The 25,059-nt window shown below is 37.3% G+C and overlaps 1 protein-coding gene across 3 annotated transcripts in view; it reads right to left on the bottom strand.

Moving 5' to 3' along the window:
- Positions 1–585: 585 nt before the first annotated feature.
- LOC308231570 (putative RNA-binding protein Luc7-like 2) overlaps positions 586–25,059 on the bottom strand; it is a 37,473-nt gene continuing 12,999 nt past the window's right edge. For 2 of the 3 annotated variants that reach the window (XM_080637163.1, XM_080637161.1), the window contains 9 exons: positions 23,956–24,050; positions 15,586–15,684; positions 14,620–14,730; positions 13,826–13,969; positions 12,273–12,449; positions 9,558–9,649; positions 8,665–8,694; positions 7,614–7,808; positions 586–1,524 (listed from right to left, as the gene is read on the bottom strand). In XM_080637163.1, the coding sequence (XP_080493289.1) occupies positions 1,332–1,524; positions 7,614–7,808; positions 8,665–8,694; positions 9,558–9,649; positions 12,273–12,449; positions 13,826–13,969; positions 14,620–14,730; positions 15,586–15,684; positions 23,956–24,050 (1,136 nt within the window). In that variant the 3' untranslated portion in view covers positions 586–1,331. Of the gene's footprint in view, positions 1,525–7,613; positions 7,809–8,664; positions 8,695–9,557; positions 9,650–12,272; positions 12,450–13,825; positions 13,970–14,619; positions 14,731–15,585; positions 15,685–23,955; positions 24,051–24,476; positions 24,583–25,059 lie in introns of all 3 variants that reach the window. The other variant, XM_080637162.1, reaches the window with a different exon arrangement.

Raw genomic sequence — 25,059 nt, 5'->3', positions numbered from 1 at the left:
GCCCAAAGAAGCCGTGGCTGCCCCATCCCTGGTGGTGTTCAAGGCCAGGTTGAACAGTGCTTCGAGCAATCTGCTCTAGTGGAAGGTGTCCCTGCCTGTGGCAGGGAACTGGACAATCTTTAAGGTTCCTTCCAACCCAAACCATTCTGTGATTCTACATAAAGGCAGCTTGCACCTAAATGAAATACAACTTTTTGAAAAGAAAGTAATTAAGGAGTTAATGGTTGTGCCATGATAATTATGATTCCACATACGTGTTTTTGCCTTTGAATATCTGATTACAAACCTAACCATCCTAAGAAAGACTGCTTCTCCTAGAGCACATCTGTATGTTAAAAATTATGTTAGTTTCATAGAATCATAGAATTGTTTGGGTTGGAAAGATCTCAAAGATCATCTTGTTTGAGCCCCCTGCTGAACTGCAGAGTAATCACCTTAAGAGACCTGTATATCCTTGTTAAGTTATTGGACAATACTGTTTCCTTTTTTTTTTTTTTGTTCTTAGATTCTGTTTGTTGTTGCTGGGGTTTTTGTGTGTTTAATACAATTAAGGATGTAGTCCACAAGAAAAAGCAGGAAGAGTCCTTATGGAAAAAAACAAATATATTGAACACATACCAATCAAATGGTACAGATATGGGACTGGCTTTGATTTCAAAATTTAAGTAGAAATAAAAAAAAAAAAAAGGATGTAATGCAACAGCTGTTCAATTTCCAAGTCTAAATAGGCACTGTAAAAAGACATTTCCGCTTTCTCCAGCACACATTCCTGTCTAAATGCTCCCACTGTAATCAACTCCTAGGTTCCCAAACAAAAAACAAAACAAAATCACTGGGAACACAACCTTAGAGTAAAAGTTAATATCCATCCACCCACCCACTTACAAAAAAAGCAAACAAACAAACAAAAAAATCCCCCAAAATACAACTTTTCAATGCTGCTGTTTTGACTGGAGCAGAATTGGAGAATTTATAAAGGTTCAAAAGCACCCAAGGCAAGTAGTACAACATAATTTGTTCACTAACTTGTATTGGAAAGGAGATTAAAAACATTGAGATCTGCATCTTGGTACATAAAACTGTTGTCCTGAATAAACAGAAATCTTTCAGAAAAGTTTTACAACTTGGTGGAAGTCCAGGACCCAGCTTTAGGCATCATTAGTTGATGGGGTTTAATTCTGACTTGGTTATAACCACTTTTATATACTGTACATCTACCCTAGTTGGATCAGTGTCTGGAACTGCTCACTGGTGTCCCTTTGAACAACTGTAAACTAAACCATAGTATGCAACTCCATAGGAAGCTAGAGATCAGGTGAATATACAGCCAGTTATATCTCCCCTGCTTCACGCTCCTCAGAGCTCCTTGGGTCTTCCGATCGGCCGTTAGCACTTTCGTAGGAACGCTTCTTGTCCTTGAAATCGCGCGGTGACCTCTCTCTTGAGCTTCTATCTTTATCACGTGATGTTCTATCACGGTCTCTTGAACGTTCTTTGTCTCTGGAAGATCTCTCCTTTGAGGATCTGAAAGGTGCAGTAAATTTGAGAGTTCAAGTGAGTCACAAGTTGTAAGCTATCAAACAGGATTTTGAGTTTTTATTTTCCTTCTTTATCCAACCCAACCTCAGGTTTATGTGAAGAGAAATGTATGGGAAGACATCAGAAATCATCCTACTCTTTTCCCCTTCCAACTTCCAATTTCAAAAGACAAATATTGTTAGAGGCAGAATTTACATTTATTAGAGTGCTCAGATTAAGGTCGATGTGCTTCACTAAATCTCTGATTTTCAACCTCCAACCTCAAGTTTGCATTAACAGAAGTCGAACTGAAATTTCTCATCTGTAGTCTCCAGCTTTAGAGGAATTCAGCTTATTTCAGATATATAAATTACAAACTTCAATGTGTTTAAAAATGGGAGTTCAATTAAAAACAAGAGAGAATTTAACTCGCATAATTCTGGAATGAGGCTACTACATGGCAAATATAACACAAATCTGGAATCTGTGCTACAATTAAGTTTTGTTTGAAGAATTATCCATTGTGTGATTTTGCAATGAGGGGTGGTGCTGTTTTTAGATATTTTACTCTGATAATTGCAATTTACAAAACCTTTACAATGGAGCCAGAAATGGGCTGTTAAGCAATCCACGTAGTTTTAAACTAAATTGGCTACCTGTACTGGAAAAAACCCTGGATTACACTTCCTCCTCTATATTCCCCCAGAGAGTGCATCTAAGCCTCTTGTGCAAAAACAATGTTTTCATTTTCTTAAAATGTTAAATGTTAAAATGTACAGCAATCATGTAAGATTCTAATACATACTTCTACAGAAAAAAAAATATCTTAACAACATGCCATAAAGCAGCCACTAATTTCTTACTCAAAAAAGCCGGAGTACTGCACAGTAAGACTGTACTCTCTCCACTTACAAGTTACTGTCATCACCTCAAAGCTTCAAAACTAAAGTCTGCAAAAGACTCTTGCGCTAATTCCCTTTTATGAGCTTACAAAGAAGCTACATTTTAATTCCTCAGCTGGAAAGATTACTTTCCCTACAATACAGGATTTTGCAAGACTTAGTATTCGCAAACACTCAGATCCATGGGTATTACTCCTGTTCCACAAACTGGACAACAAATAAGAAGTGAAGCTACATAAGAAGTTAATACTGGAGTTAGCACAGCTGTTTCACAAGTATTTGGTGCTGCAAGTCTCCTGCAGAAGTAACAATGCTTCCAAACTGGACAACTCAAGCTAACTCTAGTAATTAATCCTGGAATACGCAGATAGATAGGACATGACGCCATGCACAGCTTTAGCTTTTCATTCAACACATTTCTGAAGGAATATAAGATGTATTCAGCCAGCCATCCCATCTCTATACAGGCAAGCCTCTAATTAGCTGACAAGAAGGAAGACTGGCTTTCATGAATCACACCACTGTGATATGAAATTTTATACAACTGCTTTAGCAAGCAGTATTATTGCCAGAAGACTTAGAATTAAAATACCATTCCTTCCTTTCTCAAGGGCAAGGCATAACCTTTAGAATGAGAACTTCTACTACACTTTTATTACCTAGAATGCCTGGAAAGCATTACTTCCCAACTGATCAAGTGAATTCCTTCAGCAAAAACCAAACTCTTCACCAGATATGTGGGCAGCATCCATGCTGTCACATTCACCAACTATGAACTGTGTTACATTATACTGGTTCCAAGACACTTTCTGTGGATGCCTGCATTGGGTCTGATGACAAAAAACTGTAAGTAGCTTTGGAAAAAAATTCCAGGGCAGCCTGAGAACCTGAAAACCCCCAAAAAACCAAATAAAAACAACCAAACAAACAAAAATAGCAAAAAACCCCAACAACTTACAAACCAAAAGCAAAAACAACCTGCTACAACAAAGAAATAGGATAGGGCTAGAATATTCTGCTGTCAACTGGGATCTGAAAGATATTTAAAGAATTGTCTAAATGCTGAGTGGGATCTATCTCATCAGCTTTAAATGGTTGCAATGAAGACATCTTAAGCTGAACAGCCAGATTTCCTTAATAGTCTACAGAAGAAACAGACACTTCGGGGCATGATTTGTCTCATTTTAAAATAGACATAAAATTATGTCAGATGAGTCTGTAGTGAGACCCACAAGATTTACATCTGACTCAGACATCTAAAGCCAGGTAAAATGTAGCCCCATCCTATGACTTCAGGTACTCTTCATCCATACAATGTCTGTCTGGGAGTGTATTAACCCTCATGACATGAATAAGCGGGCTCAAACATATGGACATGACCATCTCTCAATTTACCCACATTCAGGTCTGCTGCCATGATTCATTACTGATCTTATAATTGAGTATACATCTCAACATCTGACTTCAAATATGATGTTTCATTTTAGTTATTTGGGACTTACAGTTAACAGCAAGGAAAAGCAAGACTTTACTTTGACCAGCTCTTGATCAGCCAGCAATCCAAGCGTAGGTAGACCTAGGATTCCTATGACCTTAGGCATGTTTCTGTTATTACCAGATGGGTACCCATTATCTTAGACAAACTGCTATTACTGTCGGATGGTTTGTGCACATTCAGTTGTGCCACAGAGTGTGGAGGTCCACTCTTTATACTGACAAATTTGAAATGAGGTCCCAGACATTAAGATTTAAACCAATCCACCTGTTTATAAGGCAAATGATGATACAGATTAAAGAAAACGTGTCTGTTAGACAAATTTATGTATTTGTAGTATCTCCTCAGATGTAGCACACAATAAACATCCCTTTCCTTTCAGAATGAAGTAGTGTCTGAGAGGTGGCAGCTTTTCATTTTATGTGAGACTCTAAAAAATACTTTCTGAAGAAGAGTGGACAAGAAAAACAGAAGAAACTGCATGGTTTGCTGCAAAGAGTAATAGTCAGCTAATGTTTGCCTGTGATAATGTTGTTACACAGAACAAAATGGGAAAATGACTTCCAGGAGAAACACATCAAGAGTTTCCCCAGTAAGGAGTCTAACTGCCTAGTATACTTACATGTTAAAGCCGTAATAGATGCAATCAAAATGGGAAAAAATCCCAGACATATAAGTAGCTTTTACAGCAGGATTCAGCAGCCTACAATAACTGTATTTTATGGTACTTTAACCAAGTCCAAAAATCACACTGAAGACTTCTCGTTAACATAAAATGATGCAACACTTCCCACATAGCAACCAAAATGCCACATTTCTCTTCAGGCCCTACAATTAGTGGCACCATGGGCTGCCACTGCTGCGGCTTTCAGCTGTCTTCCTGCTGCTTCTGGTGCCACACTCAGCTCTTCTGCAAGAGCTTGGCAAAAGCACCATGTTCCCCAGATCCCAATTTGGTTATTCAAAACAAAAAGACTATGACTCCTTCCTGAAGAAGTTAACTTGACGGAGTATTTTTTTATTTTCCAGAGCATGCTTAGCCAGAATTCCTTGGACAACTCAATGTTTTGAGCTTAAAGAGACAGGCTTGAATAAAAGTATTTCAAATCAGTATTTTAAGAAATTCCTCAAAACAAACAAACAAACAAACACACACACACACCCCACCACCACCACCAAAAACATCACAAAAATCCCCAGACTTGGCAACAAGTACTCCCCTGGACTAGGAAAAGGGTTCTTAGGAGGCAAGGAAGTATAATACATTTGAGCCTGCTAGTTCAGGTTTATTTTGGATTCTGGCATCAACAGTGGTACAGTATTCAAAAGAAGGACGTCTCCCACATTCATGTGAAAAGTAGCTCTAATGGCTAGAAGGGCACCTCAAAAAAAAAGAGGTATCCAGCCTTGCTGCAAGTTCAATAGCTATCCTGGTCTCAGTGCAGCAAGATCATAGCTCTACAAATTCTTCAGACACTTGAAAACACAATATCTATACTATAAGGGCAAAAATGTTGTTTGACCTCAGAGAAATACACCCTGTTCCAAGGATTTTCCTATTTTAGTCATTTGAGCTGCTGAAGGTTTGTGGGTTTTCTGCAAAAAACACAGCTCTATTCATTTTTTCAACTGCCAAACAAAAAAGGATGTTTACAAGAGAACTTCTTACTGAAGGGATACACCAGAGGGTCATGCTGCCACCCAGAGAGACCTCAACATGCTGAGGAAATGTTCTGAAAGGAACCTCATGAAGTTCAACAGGGAGAGTTCAGCCTTGTCTAACGGAAGGTGTCTCTGCCCATGGCAGGGGGATTGGAACTAGGTGATCTTTAAGGTCCCTTCCAACCCAAACCATTCTAATATTCCGTGAGCTGCTAATGATGGCATCATTATTTTTTTTCCCTCAAGTTAACAGTAACACAATGTGTGTCTCATTCTTTCAGGGCAGGAACTGACATCAGGAGAAGTATTTCCAGTACTGAGTATGATAAGGCTGAAATCTTGTGCCCTAAGGTACACTGTATTTTTTTTAATACTCATTCACACAAAACAAGACTTAAAGGGCTTATCCTTTGATATTATCTTGAAAAAAGACACTGACTTTATCTTCAGATCACCCCGTGCTTTTCAATTCAACTTTGGTAGCTGAGACTGACAGGTTTACGGTTACATGGATAGCACCAATGGTCCACACCATTTCCTGGTTCTCACATATTTCTCTGCTAACATACAGAAGACAATGTATCACTTGTATTATGCACATCATATTGGAGAGTTTGAACAACTACAATGAAAATCCTGGAACAATCAATAACTACAGTTTTCTTCAAAGGACTGAAATTGAGCCTTGCAAGGCGGACTTCAAAGTTGAAGAATTAAAGGCAATTTCAGCATATGCTCTATATGTTGGTTCATCCAAGTTAACAAGTGTGTTGATTCAAATGAAAGTGTTTATTTTAAGGCTGAAAAACTACAAGTTTGAAGATTTGCTTATCTGCCATTGTGAATGCCTTGAAGACCAGGTTCTTTAGGATAACTACGACAGGCTACAATCAAGATGGAAACTGCCGAGTCTAAAATGCTGACAAGACTAAAAAATACCTTGAAGAATTTTAAATACCAGACACTACTGATTATATCAATTAGAATACTGGACATTTAAGTTTTATTCATCTGCAACAAAGTGAAGGAAATAAAAGACTTGCATTAACCCTGTTTTCTATGTTCTCTTAGAGAGCACAATGGGCCTACAGCCACCTACATACTCCAGGAAGAAAAAAGCAGCTCATTTTTAGGGGAAAGAGCCCATGAGATACTTGAACACATTCAACACATATTTCTTCATCCTTGGTGATCTGACTCCTAAGATAATTTCAACTGCAAACCCTGCACGTGCATCCATTTCAAAACCACATCTTTTCTCTTCTTGCAAGTTGAGAGACTGCAGGGGTTTTAAGACTGGGCACTACATCTGCTGTATTGCTCTCAGACCTATGCCACAGTGGCTGACCTACAGAAGAAAGGAGCCCTGGTTATGAGCAGGCCTCCCTACCAGATGTGACGTTGTGCAATTCCAGCACTCTCCTAAATTGTGCTTATCTCATTTATCTAAAATAAGCCAGCAAACCCTCAGGAGCAAACAGCAATCGAGTCATTCAAAAGCAACAGCTCCAGACTGCTCTCTGCAGTAATCCTTCCGTGAGGGGCTGAACCACTTTCTTTGCAAAGCAACATCTTCAGATGCAATGCAACAAGTTTATTTTCAGGCATATCTAAACTTATCTGGCACAGTACACACAGATGGGCTCCAGTGCTGGGAACAAGAGCCCAAGGGAAAAACCAAATGTATGACAGCAAGAGGACTGCTGATATCCCTGGGTTCAAATGGAGATCAGTTGTTTCACTTTCTATGCTCTAGTAAGCTGGTAGTATTGACACCAATACCTAATGTCACTTGTCCAAGACAGAAATAATACCTAACCCTATTATTTTAATTAAAACCCAAAACACTATGGTATGTAAAATCATAAATATGCTAAATGCATAAGTGAAGGACTTACAGTGAAACACATTCAAGACAATACAATCTGAGACAGTCTTAAAATGTGTTTAAATTACCAAGTGGGAAATGTAAACTTAGTGTTAAAATTCACATCACGCATCTAGCAAAAGCCATGTATTTCTAGGTAAATATTTACCTCTTTTTGGAGCTGCGTTCTCGGCTTCTCTCCCTAGAACTATGCCTGCTCCTATGATGGCTGCGACTCCGGCTGCGGCTGGTAGAGCGAGACCTGTGATGGTGGCGTTTCTCCCGGGATTTGGAGCGAGTTCTTCGCTTTCGTTCCCGGGAGGCTGAGCGAGAGCGATGTCTGCGGCGATCTCGGGACCTAGATCTAGAAACAGAAAGGACTTAGACCAGGCACTGCATTCACCTGGCTACTCTATCAGTCTACTATGAATATTATGCACTGTATGCATAAGCAAATCTATACAGATAATGGTCTGTGGTGTTCAGAGCTACCGCATTGTCCTAACACAGGCAGAAAGGGGAAAGCAATCCTTCACTGTGACTAATGCAGGCAATTTTACAGTTAAGTCATGACTGTATGTATGGTTATAGCATAGCCAATTCAGGCTTCTGAAATGGATTAAAAATATGGAAAAAACCTACTTTTTAAAAATCTTAAAATCTTGTCTTTATCATGCGAAGTTGTAGAACTTCGTGATGCAGTGACAGCAATCTGCCAGAACCTATCTATTACAATGTTCTGAGAAAACACGACTATATATCATTCCCCATAGCTACTGCAATAAAACTATTCTAGAAGGCTCTACGCACCATTACCTACCCCTTCCTTCCCCCCCCCCCCCTTTTTTTTTATTACTTTATAGTAATACCTCCTGGGTACCTTTGTCTGTGTAGGTTAAGAAGAAAACTCCTACTATTGATGGAGTAGCCTGGTGCTTAGGATATGGGTTTTCACCAAAAGGTATTAAACTAGAAGGTTCTGTTTTGCAGAAAGAGCAACTCTGTGTTCTAAATGTAATTCTGGACAGTAAGTTGCATTGTAGTAGCCACAAAATAGAAGTAGCATGGTGATAAATACTGTATAAACACATAGGGAGATGACTACATAACAGAATAGTTTGTCTGTAAAGGTGGACATCTTTATCAGTGCTAGACAAAACGTTCTGGCTTCTAAAAGGCTGGCTTCACTGGTGGTATTCCTTGTCTGCAGATTTGTTTACCTTTTGGTATGCTTGCTGTGGGATCTGGACCTGAAATAAATAGAAAACAGTATATAACTTTTTCTTACAGAATCTTATTAAACTACAATTCAGTAATAATAAACCAGATTATTGACCTATTACTGTATTTCTTATTTTACTAGCAATTAAAGGCTTTTTATTTGATGTTAATACCTATGCAACATGTTTACCAGGAAACACATTCCTCTGACAACTGTTTTGTGTTTGTTTGTTTTTATTTTTTTTTGAGACCACTATACTGCAAACCCAAAAGAATATCTAATCTGCTTTTTATTGCCATCCCTCCCACAGAAAAGACACAGAAAAAGTTCAAGTCAATACTCCCTTATTTCTTATCAGACACGTATTATCTGGCTGCCACAGATCTCAAAAGTTTACATTGTTATCCTCTGAAGATAACATGTCAGGAGAACTGCAGTTCAAATTCCATTCCACTTTAGCCTAGAGGCAATCATTTCATGGAAGAACAGGGAATTACTTTCCTCATTCATACATTCAACTATTTGAAGTAAGGAAAATTTTTTAACATCTATAAAGAAAATATCTAACATCTACCAGATGTTTGAAACTCACATGCGTGTAAGCTTGCATCTGTCAGGTCTCAAAACAAGCTACACACCTGAAAATTATCTCAGTTAAAGGCCATTTGTTCAAATATGTAGACATTTCTATCCATAGAAAAAAAAAGGTTTCTATGAAAACAATTTATGTTTTAAGAGTTTGACATGAAATTCACTCTTGACCCTTTTAAGTTTCCAAGGAATGCAGATTATTGTGGTTCTGCAGATTCACAAATGTGTTATGAACTACACCTTTTTTCCCACTGAAGTTAAATAGGTCATTATGTATATGCAATTAAAATAGATCCCTACCTCCTTAGCTTCTCCCTTTCTTCTCTTTCCCTCTCCTCTCTACGTTTCAGACGTTCCTGATTTCGTTTCTCCTGTTTATCAGCCACAATTCTCTAAAAGGAGAAGAATATATTCATTAAGTTGAGATTCAAAATTTTTCACATGAATGTGCTATAAAAACAACCTAGACAGTTAATACTCAGTTCTTTTCCTCATGTATATTCCCTTTCCCTTGTTTAATTATTCCCTCTCTTCCTCAGTATATTTTTTTTTCTCCAAAATCCAGAAGTTATTGCAGATGGGTGTGACACAAAGACCTGAAATACGTAGTTATACGAAGTTTTCCACAAAGGGGAATTCAGAGCAGTAAATCATGCCTTTAACAGGATTAGCATGGAAACTCTCACGTCGTATTTTGGCCACTGGGGAAAGGCAGAAAGGAATCAGAACTGTGAGAGTTAATGGTTTTAATTCCTTCAGCTATGCTGTGACAAAAGAATCCTTAGTCTCTAAGAACTTGGTTGGACCAATACATCATTTTGAGGCTATTTGTTTCTATATTGTGTACGTGAGACAGGATGCTTCCACTGATAGACCCCAGGTTGAACTCACTACTACTGGGGACAAGGCACGCTCAGTAGAGGGCCCTCAGATGTGGAACTCACAACTGGAGATCTGACCAAACCCAAGTCTTGCCGCCTTCTGGACATGATGCAAGAAATTCAACTCTTTGTAAAGACCTTCTTTCTGAGATGTGGAATTGCCCCAGCAGCATCTTGATTAGATCTCTGAGGAGAGCTCTGAGGAAGGAGGGAATAGTTATTGTCTTCTTTTTTTGTTAGTTAAGTACTTAAAAAGATTATTTTATTGATGTTTTGGGAATGTGAAATAATTATACATGCACTTTCCCTTCCCAAATGATGTAAATAATCAGTTGTATCAAACCTTTATGTCAAATTCTACCTATTCTTCCTTGTACAACATCAGTAATATAACTACAAGCAAGGTTTCTTGCTTAAGTGACTCTTTGCGTAACTTCATGGAGGGATGAAAGGAAGCACACACGATCTATTCCAGGCATCTAAGGTTTAAGTTACAGCAGCTATTTTTAGGAGCATAAATTGCCAATGTAGTCAGGAGAAAGAGTTGGGCTTTCCAAAGGATAAGTCACACAGTATTCATGCAAGACAGCTGGAATATTATGAAATATAAACCAAGCCAATTTACTCAAACTCAGTAGCGTAATTTTCTGCTTTTAGGACTTCAATTCATGTAGCTATTGTCCTTAGTGATTTCTACAGTTAAATGCTTAATTGAGCCTTGAATTCAACTTTCATAGTAAGATTATAAATGACATCTGTGTCCAAATCCATCTCCTTGAATACCAAAAAGTCCAGACAATAATTCCAGTAAATCTTTCTTCCAGCACACAATTTCTGGTCAAGATCAAGATTAGGATAATATTCCAACTGGATTTCAAATCATCAAGCTATAGAGAGCATGCAACCTCCCCATAACAATAATTTTAATTGCCTGACTTCAAGATATACATATTTTTGTATTCTGACTGTGGATAGCTACTGCCTTGAGTTGTTGGAGCTTATTTATTTCACCTATGGTCAGTTAAGCTTAAAAGCCTTCAAAAATTACTTTAAAAAAAAAAAAAAAAAGAGAAATCTTCTTTAGTTTTTTTAATTATGAGTACCTTCTGACATGTTGTTTTACAAGAATGAGCCACAGCAATAAAAGTGTAATGGACACTCAGTGGTCAATTACTCAGTTACTGCTATCAGTGATAAACATAAAGTATCTTATTGCCCTAATCCTCCTTCTCCCTTATGGTTCAGGGGTAAAGAAAGATCACTGCCTGGGTCGGGCTGGGGATCAGTTGACGAGTGGTGAGCGGTTGTATTCTCTTCCCTTGTTATTTCCCTTATCATTATTATTATTGGTGGTAGCAGCAGTGGTTTGTGTTGTACCTCAGTTACTGGACTGTTCTTATCTCAACCTGTGGGAGTTACATTCCTTCGATTCTCCTCCCCATCCCTCCAGGAGTGGGGGGGAGGAGGCATTCTATAGGGTTGGTACCTGTAGAATAAAAGTAACCTCCTAATCTTTGTCTGAATAACAAACAAATTGAGTTTTAGTCTTTCACCATACAGCAGATTGTTTGAGCTTCAAGCATTTCTGTAGATCTTTTTATTTTAGAAACTTCCCCATGTGTTATCATCCTCCTTATGTAGTAGCAGCACCAAAAATGAGGATTTCAACACCACGCCTATTAATATTCTATCCTAATTAATAAAATACCACACAGGCCCACTACATGCTCTTGTAGTTTCAGAAGCCTCTGTATTACTTTTAAACAATCAACAGGCTAAAAGTAAAATTCATTTGGCTATCTCCTATGACTGCTAAATATGTTTCAGTGTCACTGTAATTCAAAATACTGCAATCCATTTTACAAGTACAATTGCACGTTCTGTTCCACAGATGCATTACTTTGAACGTGTGTTTTAATATGCCTCAGTACAAAACAGGTCATCATCCCAAATTAACCAGGTAAGTGATATTTAATTAGAATGTTTAGTGTCTTGTAGACTAATGAAATCCAAATTTTAAAGTAATACGGGAAGAAATTAAAATACCCAGAAAGAAATACTCCATTAAGGTTGCCTGGCAAATAATTAAGTAGTAGCACACACATATACACACAAAAAGGGAAGAATGACTTACCCTCAGTTCCTCAAGCTTCTCTCTTATTTCAATAAATCCTAAATGAAGTTTTCCTCCAAAGTGGTCAGCAAGTCGCCGATCATTGTCATGAAGACCAAGATAAGCTGAACACACTTCACAAACACGTAGCTTCTGCTGCTGAAAGCTAGAGGCAGGCATAGAATTCCTGTATACTTCCTGGAGAAAACAACCAACCAACCAACAAAATAATTTGCTAACAGTTAATTCTCAATGCACAGATATACAAAGATAACACTTTACCAAAGATATACTACAAATTGATAACCAAATTCAATGTACACCAGCATACCCTTTAGTTACTTCACACTATTCATAAATCAACTGTCTCATTAAGATCTGAAGGGGGCCTACAAGGGTGCTGGGGAGGGATGCTTCATCAGGGACTGTAGCAACAGGACAAGGGGTGATGGGTTTAAACAGGGAAGTTCAGGTTAGATGTAAGGAAGTTCTTTACTGTGAGGATGGTGAGGTATTGGAACAGGCTGCCCAAAGAAGTGGTAAATGCTCTATCCCTGGCAGTGTTCAAGGCCAGACTGGAGAGAGCCTTGGGTGACATGGTCTAGTGTGAGGTGTCCCTGCCCATGGCAAGGGGTTGGAACTAGATTCTTAAGGCTCTTTCCAGCTCAAACGATTCTATGATTCTATAATACAAGGCAGGCTCCTTATTTTGAAGACTGGACATATTTAAAAGCAGCAATTGGTTTTGCAAATTAAATAAAGTGAGGCGATTATCATGTTTATTTAAGACCATATTACTTAGAAGAATTAACAACTTTTTTGTATGCAACTATGAATACACATTAACAGTAGAATTACTGTGTTAACATATTATGAAAATATTAGTTTTAATTTTGAACCCAGTTTAAAACAGTAGTGGTTTCCCTGAGAAATCTACCTGTTTAGACACTAATTAAACAAGTTATCTGAGCAAAATTTATCTACAGATACTAAGGTAACAAACAAGACTGCTTGTAATCCCTCTGGTATCACTAGAACAGCTGCAAGTGTTTGTTTCTACAGACTTAAATATCTTGGTGAAACACCATATGCAATGCTCTGGATGAGTTCTGCCACCTGAACATTACAACAAGGACCGTTTTTATTTGCCTGATACACAAGCCATTGATTAACTATGTTTTAATAAAGCCAAAGTTTACTTCATTGAAGCTTTCTAGTATGAGCCACATCAGCATACCATGAGGTACAACAGGGGTGCCACAGCAAGAGCTGTGAGACTGAATGAGGTAAGTCAGTCCAACAAACACAGACACAATTCTAGTGTCCATAGATACAACTCGCCAATACAGCTAAACTAGGATAAAAGCATCAGTCATCAAAGAGGGTATAATTTTAATAGTATAGGAGTGACTTTTAAAATAGAAACTTTACAGGGTTCCAACAAAGCAAATTCTTTACTTTTACATGAAGCAATTAAGTGAAAGCAGATAAGACATCTTGCATTACACAGATGCCAACCATTTTAATCTTGACCCTATCCTTTCCGTCCCTGAAGCCTTACACAATCAACTTACTTCTGCTTCTCTCTTCTTTACCCGAGCCTTCTCCACTTCATCCATTACTTTTTGAGATTCTTCCACATTGCCATCAGCTCCAAGCTGTTCTACTCTGGCCAGCAGTTTCCCAATTTCTTCATTCAATTCGTGAACTCTTTCAGCCTTGAAAGAGACATAAAGGCTTAACACTGGAAATGCTTTTCATTATGGAAAACAATCTGAACTATTATGAGTTATTATGTGCAAAAATTACAGAATTAAAAGAAGCATGCAGAGATAACTTCTCCAGGTAAAAGTGAAACAGAAGTTGCCTCATGTAAAACCATACTGAGAAAGGCTGAGTTAAAGTTTAGGTACCAACTCAAGAGCAGAATTTTGTTCAGACTTCCAAGTAATTCACACTCTTGTCTGTATGAGTCTCACAAACTAGTATTTGCACTACCATTCATCTCTAGCATGTGCGTATGTGCAGAAAACATATAAAAGTTATTTTTTTCCCCAGCAGATCTAGAGAAAAGCCCATCAAATTGTTTACTTCATGTTTTGATCAAAAAATGTTAAGAATTACTAACATTTATATTGCATGGTATAATGGATAGTCAAGTTTCCCAAGCACAAAAATATCAGAGAGGTCTCTTCCCTGTGTTACCCTCTCTGTGCTTTAAAGGCAGTTTTGAGAAGGATAAAGAAAACTTATTTTTACCCCCTCCTCAGTATGAATTCTCAGGTTTGATAGCTTGACAAAGCCTTAAGTTGGCTCCTCGAAAAACAGATCTTCAAAGAGACTTCAGTAACTAGTTTTACATGCTTACTTTAGCTGCAACTTCAGCGCTGATCTCTTCTTGTGTTTCTGCTAGTCTTTTCTTAGCCACTTCTGTTCTCCTGTCACAGTCTGCAATAAATGACTGCAGGTGGTCCATTGCCTAAAACATCAACAAGAACACTGGTCAATGCTGTCAAGAACATGAGTATTTCATTAGCCGTAACACTTCAGATTTATTAAGACTTAACTTTAATAAGCTTTTATTAGTGAAACTTTGTAAAACCATCTATCAGTTTATGGTGACTAATTGCATATAGAAATATGCAACATTTTAAAGATCCTAGTCTACACTACAATCATAGTTGTAAGTATTTGCAGACATTCTGAAGTGAATCTGTCTTAAGCCTTCTCTAAAAAGAAAAGAGCATTTCTAACCATACATTAAAATTCTTCTAAGGGTATTCAGGTTCATCTCACCCAACCAATACATGCAATGTAACTTTTCTTCAGTAGGGTTTTAAGCTATTAAGCATATTAACACCATCCCTTCAAACAAAAACCCCAAACCTTTTTGTCCAAATGAAGACTAACTTCCTAGTTGGGAGTTCAAAACTACATTACTCAAACTACGGTACACTGAGACACAGCATATGATTTGTTAACCCCAAAACAAAATTACTTTCTTCAGTAAGCTTAGGATTTAAGGCTCTCTTCAAAGCATGTGCAGCCTTAGCATTTATTTGCTACTTAATAACACTAAGTCAGCATCCAGGTCTATGATTATTTGCTCTGTGGAAGACTTTTAACAGTTCTACCCAGAGATGACTGCCAATATTAATAAATCCTGGCATACAATCATGAAGAGACATGTATCTTTTATGTAATTGAGCCAATGGTTTTTCTGCCTTTCTATTAATTACTTTTGTATGCACCAAAACTTAATTTTTGTGGCTCAGTTTATCTACCTAGATACACAAGTTAAACTGTCTCTTCACCATTATGACAAAATACATACATCAAGCTCAAAGAAGAAATCTTGATCTTTGGAAGCTATTTCATAGTCTGCCCTTAATGCCAGATCATGCACCTTCAGACATTCTCCAAGGTCCATTCTCTGAAAAGAGACAGAGGGAAAGCTGCAACACTTCTGAAAAGTTATACAAGGAATTAAGTTAACATTATTTTCTTTAACAGTCAAATACTCTAAAGCAAATCATCTCCCCAGCGGGAATGAAAGGACAGGCTAATGAAGCTTTAGGACAATACCAGATCTTGAAACAACATACATGAATCAGAAAATAATAAAAGCAGACAGAATCAACAGCTTATCGAGACAGCTATCTGCATTAAAAGTACCATTAACGTCCTGCAAAAAACATTGTTTTACTGGAAGTTCAAAACAGTGACTGAAGTACAGTGACTGACATCCTGTACTGAATTAAAACAGCCTAGGAGAACCAAGTTCCCTGCAATTAACTGGCAATTAAATGGTGAAATGCTTGATCTGAACCGTCTGCACACTCTCTAATATGTGTTCCAATTATATTCATCACCTGAAATAGCTATAACCACAGCCCCACTGTTAAGTGCTACTTAAAAACCATTCTTGAAGCATTTCAAACAAGACAGCCAAAATCAAATCCCAGCAAAACATTTTGCAGATGACTGAAGTTGAGCTGAGTGTCGGACTATGTTCAAGAATGAGGGAAGAAAAAGTATAGATATACAGGTATTTTATTTGTAATCTAAAACCACTCTAGGAAGGGCAGAAAGGAAGCATGAACTTGAAGTAAGTAGACCACATCCCTAATCTTGCATATAATGCCGCTGAGAAGATTGCCCAGAATCTCATTAGGTAAGAAATACTGTTTGAAATTGAAATTTGTATACCACTCAGCATAAGTAATTCTAATGCAAACTGTTCCCTGAAAGTTTGTTTGGCGATCAAGACAGAGCACTGTTCACATGACAAAAATACCCAAACAAACCCAAAACCAAAATGAACACACATACACATATAAAAACCCAACCAACAAAATCCAAATATAAAAGAAATTGAACAAAACCAATGCATCCTTCCCTGCAAAAGCACCAGCTGATGGATAATCACTGGAAGTAATAATTATTTGAGTCACTTAAAATCAGCACAGTTTCAGTTAAGTCTGCTCTTGGCACTGCTCACTTAATATTAAGAAAAATTAATCCTTTCTTAACACTGAAAGCACATAATGAGAGCTGAACTCTGACAGAAAAAGCTGTTACTGTTGTAGTTTAATAACTGTTTTAGAACCAACTGAAATAATTAATAACTTGTTTTGTGAGTTTTGTAAATAAAAAAAATAAGCGTTAAACTCTTGCGAGAAATTTGGATTTGAGCCAATAAGGCACCTATTTGTGCATTAAAAAAGAAGAAAAAAAATGCATTTAAATAGAAATTCAAGCCTCATGAATACAGTAAAAAATCTGATTAATTGCTTTCAAATTCTCAAATCATCAGTTAGATGTTCCAACAAATCCATTAAAGTAACTTTCATGGAAGCTGTTGATTTATTTCAAATGTTAGAGACAAAAATAAAATACAGAGTTTTGAACTTGAAAGCTTTTGATAAACTGCAGTTATTTAAATACTCTTCAGCCACCATAAATCTGTTTTCCGGAAAAAACATTTGATTGCAATAGAGAACATCTGACTGCAATGCTAAAGAAAAAAAATCAGCTTTTCCTCTTGCAACTACACAGGACTTCAGCAATTTTGTTAACTAATGCAAATCCACAAAACCCTTGAAGCTGAGCAATGTATTACGCATGTCTATTTCCAAGTCATTAGATGCTGACATTATTTAAATAGCACCATTCCTTCAGGAAAGTATTTCAAGCTAGGATAGCAATGCGAAAGAACATTTTTAAATTATCTGAAAATTAGACACTTAAAAATCCTCTTAAAATTGTGAAAAGTTTGTCTTTATGCTGGCTCATCACTTGCACTGATATTTAAGGTTAAACCATAAAACTCAAGGTCAATCCTGCTTTAAGTGACCCACTCCAGTTCTAAATGCATAGGTAAGGCTAGCAACATACTTTATAGATGTAAATACAATGCCAAAAAGCCTGAAACACATCCACTGTAGCATCAGAAAAACCCTAGTTTAGTATGCAATCTACATATACTTTGAATAAATGCATGAAATAATCTTCCATCATACTTTAAAAAGAACAGAATTCACATGACACTACCACGGCACACCATCCACTTTACATATATATTATGCTGGTTTTCCCTCTGTTTGGGTTGGATTTGCCCTCAAGACAGCGAATTTTCCGATTTCTTTTCTTTTTACTGGGATTTGTAGCTCCATAGCCTGAAAGGATGGTAATTACTCTGAGCCAGCATTACTACTGAAAAGTTTTCTGCCCTCCCTTTCTCACTGCACTGTGCTACCCCGTGCAGGCACATCTGCCTGTGCAGTTCAATACAGGCTGGGTAGTGACCAAGTAAAATGTTATCTTAGCAAACCAAAACCAGGGGCAATTTCTCAGCAGTGTACCTTTGTCCAACTTGTCAGATAGCCACACAAACAATGTGCTGATAATGTGTAAGGGAGAAATGTAGCAGTGGACTTCAGCAGCTAGGATCTCTTCCAGTACCAAGATGCTACTTCAGAAACTCTTGACTAACTTCCGTAATATTAGTAGCAATTTGGGGGAATGAAAGGGGTGTTATGGAAGATTTGTCAGATGTCCCAATCAGAAGACAGGAAATTTTGACTCTCCTTCCGCTCTTCAACAGTGCAGCCTTACAAATATGTGGCATAACAGACAGGAAGCAAGCACAAACAAGTACAAGAGAAAAGGATTCTTTCTCATTTGCTTTGCTGCTAAAGAAATTATATTGTTGTTGGAACTGCTCCTTAACACAGCCTGTACTAGTCTTACATTACTACTGTCTTTCTTAAAGTTCTATTAGCAAACCCCAATGTACAGAGACATTTAAAAACCAAATAACCATAAATGTAAAACTCTCAAAACAGTTTGCATGTACTATGCAACACCAGGGTAAAAAGCACATCTGCTGGTATAAGTTACGCAATATCAGGCAGATAATTCATCCTGGGGATGATTCATTACTGTCAAAAGTATATGCTAGATCAGGATTGCTAATGACCTTAACCACAGAGCAGTTAGCGTTATAATTTGGCTCATATGGCTAGCTGCGAAGTAGAGGGAGAGTGGATAGAAATGGACAGAAGAGGGGGACTGGACCTAGATGATTTTACGGTCCTTTCCAACCCTACCTATTCTATTATTATTTTAATTTTCCATGTCCACCTTGCGATTTGGTCCCAAGACACACACTCCCCCAGAGGCAAAGAACAAATGTGTAGTCAGCCATTTAAAGATCAATCACATTTGAAACAGAAGATGGTTATGAGGGAGGCTAATGTTCACACTGAGCTACTAATGAAGAAGAATGCACATGCACTGGCTTCCACTGTTGATACACTGACTTTCAGACAGACTTACTCTGAAGTGATTTACAGGAGTCCTGATGAGTAAAGCAAATAAAGAAAGATGAGAACACCCGAGTCCTCAGGCTAGACATAACTAAAGTTTATTGATATGTGAAGCCATGCTTTGGGCTTTTTGTAGTTACTGCACTTTTACCGAATATTAAAACCAGGAAAAAAGCCTATGTATTTAGAGGATCCTTCTTACAAGTGAAAGCTATTGCAGAAGATTAGTCTAGAAAATTGCCTAGCACACAAAGCACAGTATCAGGAGTCCTTTTGCTATTGTTCAGCTCTATGCATTAACAGCTTGCTAACCATTTTCTGTAATGTTTTTTTTTCCTGTCAGTGTTAGATGGGCAATTAAAGTGACTTGATTTCCCAGAGATGAAGTTTAGACAACTGGTCTTTCATGCCAAACAACCTCATATTGAAATGATTTAGTGATCATTTTTCTCATTCCATCCACAAAATGGATAAAATGCCTTTGGCATTAATACAGAACTATTGATTACATACATTTAGTTAAAAAAAAAAAAAGATGCATAGCTCTGCTTCAATCAAATCAGGTACCAGAAAAATAAAGAAAGAAGAAAAGAAAAAAAAGAAAAGAGGAGAGATCACATGAGTTAAATATGACCAGACAAGGAAGAGCTGGCCAAGGACTTGGGCAACAGAGAATCTGAAGAGTTTTCTGAAAAAACAGATGCACACTTATGAGTAGCTGACACTAATAACTGAATCAGAGACTAAACTCTGATGTGATGCTGTTTCTGGAACATCAAATTAAGAAAGCTTTCTTTTCAGATCTTCAGCTATCTACAGCAAAATTCCCATTCTGGCACTTTTGCAACAACTATGCATTGCTTTGACATCAGAGATCAGATTAGTGAATGTACTCTATATGGAGTGCAAAAAGAGCACGGAAAAGCCAAAGCTACTTAAATTAAAACACAGAGGACTGACATTGAGCCAAGTGTGACATAGTAGCACATATTACCAATGCTTCTAAAACCAGCATGCATTTTTGACAGGTCTTGAACGAAGATATTCTGGGCAGTATTTACACAGAAAATTCTTTCTAGCTATAAGGATATCCATACCAAAGCAGTTCATATTCAGCAAGAGAAGGATTTTGTTTGTTTGTTTGTCTGCTTTTGAAAATCTGACATTACTGAAAAATTTGTATTGAAGGAACTGGATCTCTCTCCCTTTATCCAATTGTCAAGGCAACTATTGGGGTCTGTATGGGAACACCCTTGCCACTGATAAAAAGAAGCTGCAGACAGACTCCTTGCTGAGATCTTCCTTATTATGGAACTCACTTTTCATCTGCACTAACCATTTTCTTTAACAGATTTCTAGACTTGTGATAAAGCTTGTCCTTGTAGGCAACACATGTTCAGAAGGGGAGCCTTTAGAATGATGTAATAGTGCATGATTTAAGTCCTCTGGCTCCACTAGCAGGGTTAACTTTTCTTAAGTTTGACTTCACTAGCAGGAAATAAATGCTGAGCTAAAAAGAGGCAGAAATTATTAAGTTACTGAAGTCCTTAGCAATCACTGAAAATTCCAGGTATCTTCAGAAATATAATTAAGACATTTCTCCCTTTAACCATACTCACTTTGAAATACTTAATTCCTTAGACTAGATCTTCACTGAAAGACAAAGCTAGCAGCACTCTTATTTTAAAATGTTTCAGTATTTACATAGTACTTGGACTCATAGCCTGATTATATAATCCATTACCATTGATAAATCTAGATAAATTAAACCCATTAGATGGAACATGGCACAATCAGTTTACTTTCCTGGCACTAACTAAAGAAATCAAGATTACATTTTCAAGAGGCAGACATGAGCACTTTACAATTCAACACCACTGGGCTACAAATTGAGGTAGTTTATGCAAGACTAATTTAATTTGATTTGCAAAGCTAAGGGAGTTCTCACAATCAAAGCAGTCCTGAACTGAAAAGCTGGTGACTTCCAAAAGAATGCTTTTTTACAACACTATAGCAAATGATCACACTGGCACACCTAAGGTTTAAGCATACAAATAGTTCCCGAGTCAATGGGACTACTGGCAAAGAAATCGAATCCAGATTAAAACACCTTGCTAACACCTATCTGCAAATGTGTGAACTAACTGAACTTCTCTTTCACAGTAAAAGGAGATTTCAACAGTATAGTCAGTGAGCCTAAACAGATTCAGCCCACCTTGAGAGGGATACCCAGCAGCAAGTGAAATGAATCTTTCTCTAGGCTCCACTGCCTACATCCCTTCTAACTCCAGTGCAAGCTTCAACAACTAGCTGCTTCAGATGAAACCTAAATTTAGATGTCCATCTGGAGCTGAATTCCACCCTTAATAAGCTTAAAGTTAATCACGTATTAAAGTATATTGCTAAACCAAGGTCTCAATCAATATGGTTTTAGTCAGCAGGAGTCCTGATGAATTGAGTGCAATGAGTTCATGAGTTCCTAAGGATACTCTTAACTGCAGGACTGAGCATACCATACTTTGAGGTCTGTATAAACAAAATGCAAGAAGCAATGCTCCTCAACAAATACACATAAATACAAACATAAAGTTAATCCACTGAGCTGAAAGGAGTTTCTCAACCATGGGTTTGCAAGACCACAAACAGTATTCATGAAATTTTTTCAACAGGGAAGCAAAATCAAGCTAATAAGAAAGCCAGATTGCTACAGAACTGCTTGGGCTCTTCAAACATAGCTTCAAAGATACTATAAATATTCAAGACATTACTACTTCTAACCTTATTAAGTGTATTTGCTTTAAATCTTCCCATTTTCATTAGTACCCAACTATTAATTCAGAAACGTACAATGATACAGAAAACACATTCTTATACATCTTGTAAAACCTGCTGAAGATAGCACAGAGCTTACGTCCAAAAAATGCTGCTGAAGAGATTGACACCATTACAGAGGAGTCACTCGACTTCTATGCATGCTGCTTCAGTCCTAATCTTATAACATAAATAAATATAAGCAAATGTTTTTGTAACGCTGATAAAAAATAACTCAAGAACCATGGTCTGGGGAAGGACAAAAAAACCACAAACCAAACCAACAACAAAAACCCCACAGGCCTGATCATTAGCAACTATTAAGGATTTAAAAAAAAAAAAAAAACAAACAAAAACCCTAAAGTGAGTGTTAACCCTTTGAGACAGAAAAAAAGAAAAGAGAATTGCTAACTTTAAGTGGTAAATTACTGTGTCCCAGTAGCCAGGGTGTACAGAGTCTTATTAATTTCTCATTATAAAATTTAGAACCTAAAATGAATGAGCAAACTCTTAAAACCACTGACTTATGCGTCTGAGCCAGTGCCCAAACAGTATATGCCAAATGCACAGTAACTTCAAGACATTTGATTTTTGTGGTATGAAAGAACTTTGTGATAAAAAAGAAAAAGGAAAAGGAGTCTTTAAGGATAGGAAAAAAAGCTCAGGAAGCTGCAAGACTTATGCAGAAGCTCAGCAAGTGGACCTTTTCTATGCTATTGCCTTTTTTAATATGACAAATGCTAAGTTCCCTAGTTCAGTTCTACTATTTTGCCACCTCTTCCCGTACTTCTTAGCAATTACAGTTGTGCCTACTTTTGCAGGGACTCATAAGAAGAAGGAAGAATGGACTGTAACTATTGATCTGTCAGTACAAGTACCAAAATTACTAAAGCGAACAAAATTAGTGTGTGCATGCATGTTTGAAGCCCTCTGATCAATGAAGAATGCTAGGGCAATTTAAAACCACGGCTACTTGGAAAACATATTAAGATGCCAGTTGACAAGTTAATCAGTTATGTCTACGTATTTCAGTTTTCCGTTTTGCAAATGAATTTAATTCCATACTTTGTTAAGGGCTCCAGTCCCCTTAGCCGTTTGGAATGATAACAGCACAGAGAACCAAGGATGCTTCAAATAATTCTTAATACAGGTTTTCCAGTACTGCCACAGGGTAAGAAAACACGCCAACATGAATAAGCAAAGCTGCCGAAGTGCAGCATTAAGATTGTCAGGCACCTGAGACTCTGCAAATAATCATATTCATCTCCCTACAGTTAGATATTCTAGTATCACAGAATACCAGGTTACATAATCAATGCACTGTAACTCACCTGCCTTTCACAAGGAATAAGCAAGGTAAAGCACAGACATACTGACAACTTTAGTGGCATGTGTCGAAGCCCCTTGTTTGCTGTGCTCAGGCACAGGAACCTCTACTACAGAGTACACAAAACTGCAAGTCAAACAAGTTACTAATATGGCATAAATGGAGATTTTTAAGTTCCCTTAGAATTTGTGAAAATGGCACAGTAACTGGATATTGTACGTGTCACTGTCATGTTAAATATACCTCAGCTTCTAGAAATTCAATTATCTGAACTTTCAACTGTTTTCACTAGAATATTTCTGAAGAAAGAAATATCACCTCTCTTCCCTATACAAGTATTTGTGTAGAATACCATCTCACTACAACATCAAGTTTTAAGAAAGTAAATTCAGAATTTATGCATAAATTATATTTCCTTTCTTATACCAGTTGCAGCTGTACCAGCTTAAAATCACTTAGTTATTGCAAAATTCATGTAGGTAACATTATTTTGATTTTTTTTTAGTTATAGCAAACAATGTTGAATTCATAAATAATAACTGACATGTAGAACAGGAAGCTTCCAAAAATCAACTTCATAACCCATAAATTAGTTGTTTGTAAAAGTTCCTCTGAACCACCAGAGAGCACTACATACTTTCTGAAAACAATGAAATTAAAATAGATATTACAAAGAACAAGTATAAATCAATTTCTCCATTCTTGACTAAAAAACCCACAAGATTTAGCTACATACAGTTCCAGACAGCACATCATGAGGGCAGCAGTTGAGAAGGTGGCTCTTGCACACTCTGTCATCATTGAATTTAATTCGCTGACGGGTTGTGTCACCTGCAATATAGAAATCAACATATTCCAGGTTAGAAATCTGGGGGAGCCAGACATGTTCTGTAGATTACATGCAAAGCGTTAACACTGCCCTGTCACATATGGAAGGTCTATGGAAACTGAACTTAAAACACTGTATGCTTCTTTGCCAAATAACACCAAAACCACAAATGTGCGTTTTAATGCTCTATAATGCTGTTTTAAAGTCCTCTCACACTTCCCCTTCAAAAATGGAGTGTGAAAAGTGCTTGAAACCAGACACACAGTATTAGCTTAAAAACACTTCGCTATAACAGCATTTGTTAAATGAGCTATATAACGTTCAACTCAGATTTTGCATGAAATAGCGGTGTATATTTATGCAACAATTAGCATATAAAAGAAACCTCATAAACACAAGATACACATTGAGTCTTCATCAAATCCCACCTGATACTCATTTTATGATTTTGCTCTTGGATGCAATGCACCCTCTTACTTCTGACGGGAGTAGCATAAAGAGCTGGCGGAAGAATTATTTTACATGCTTACAAACCTGAAAAAAACCGTCAAACATATGAGCATACCCTATATATGCAAAATTATTTTACACATGTTTGCATATCTCCATATTGTAAGCCTTTTTCTTTTTTTTCTTTCTTTCTTTTTTACATGGTGTTTGTTGGGCTGGGAACATCTCAGTTGTATCTTCATAATGGCAGGTTGTAGTTCCTGCATCAGCAGAAGCATCAACCTGTCCACAGACTGAGGTCCAAGTGCAAGTTTAAATAATCCCATCTTGGAGCAAGACCTGAAGTCTTCAGAACACAATAACTAGCTGGTATTCTGGGGATGAGGGTAGGAATATGTTTTCCTTCAAGTCATAGCATAATTGTCACTATTTGAGATTTAAAAGAGATCACTGCTATAGCACTCTTGTTGTTAAGACACAGGCATGATAGAACACCTTAATCTGTTCCAGGATGTATCTTTTTATTATTTTTAAAAACATAACAACTTGTTAAGATCTCTA

Source organism: Psittacula echo, assembly GCF_963264785.1.
Source record: "Psittacula echo genome assembly, chromosome: 1".
Lineage (NCBI taxonomy): Eukaryota > Metazoa > Chordata > Aves > Psittaciformes > Psittacidae > Psittacula > Psittacula echo.
Note: the sequence above shows the minus strand (reverse complement) of the source record. Positions and strands in the feature narration are given on the sequence as shown.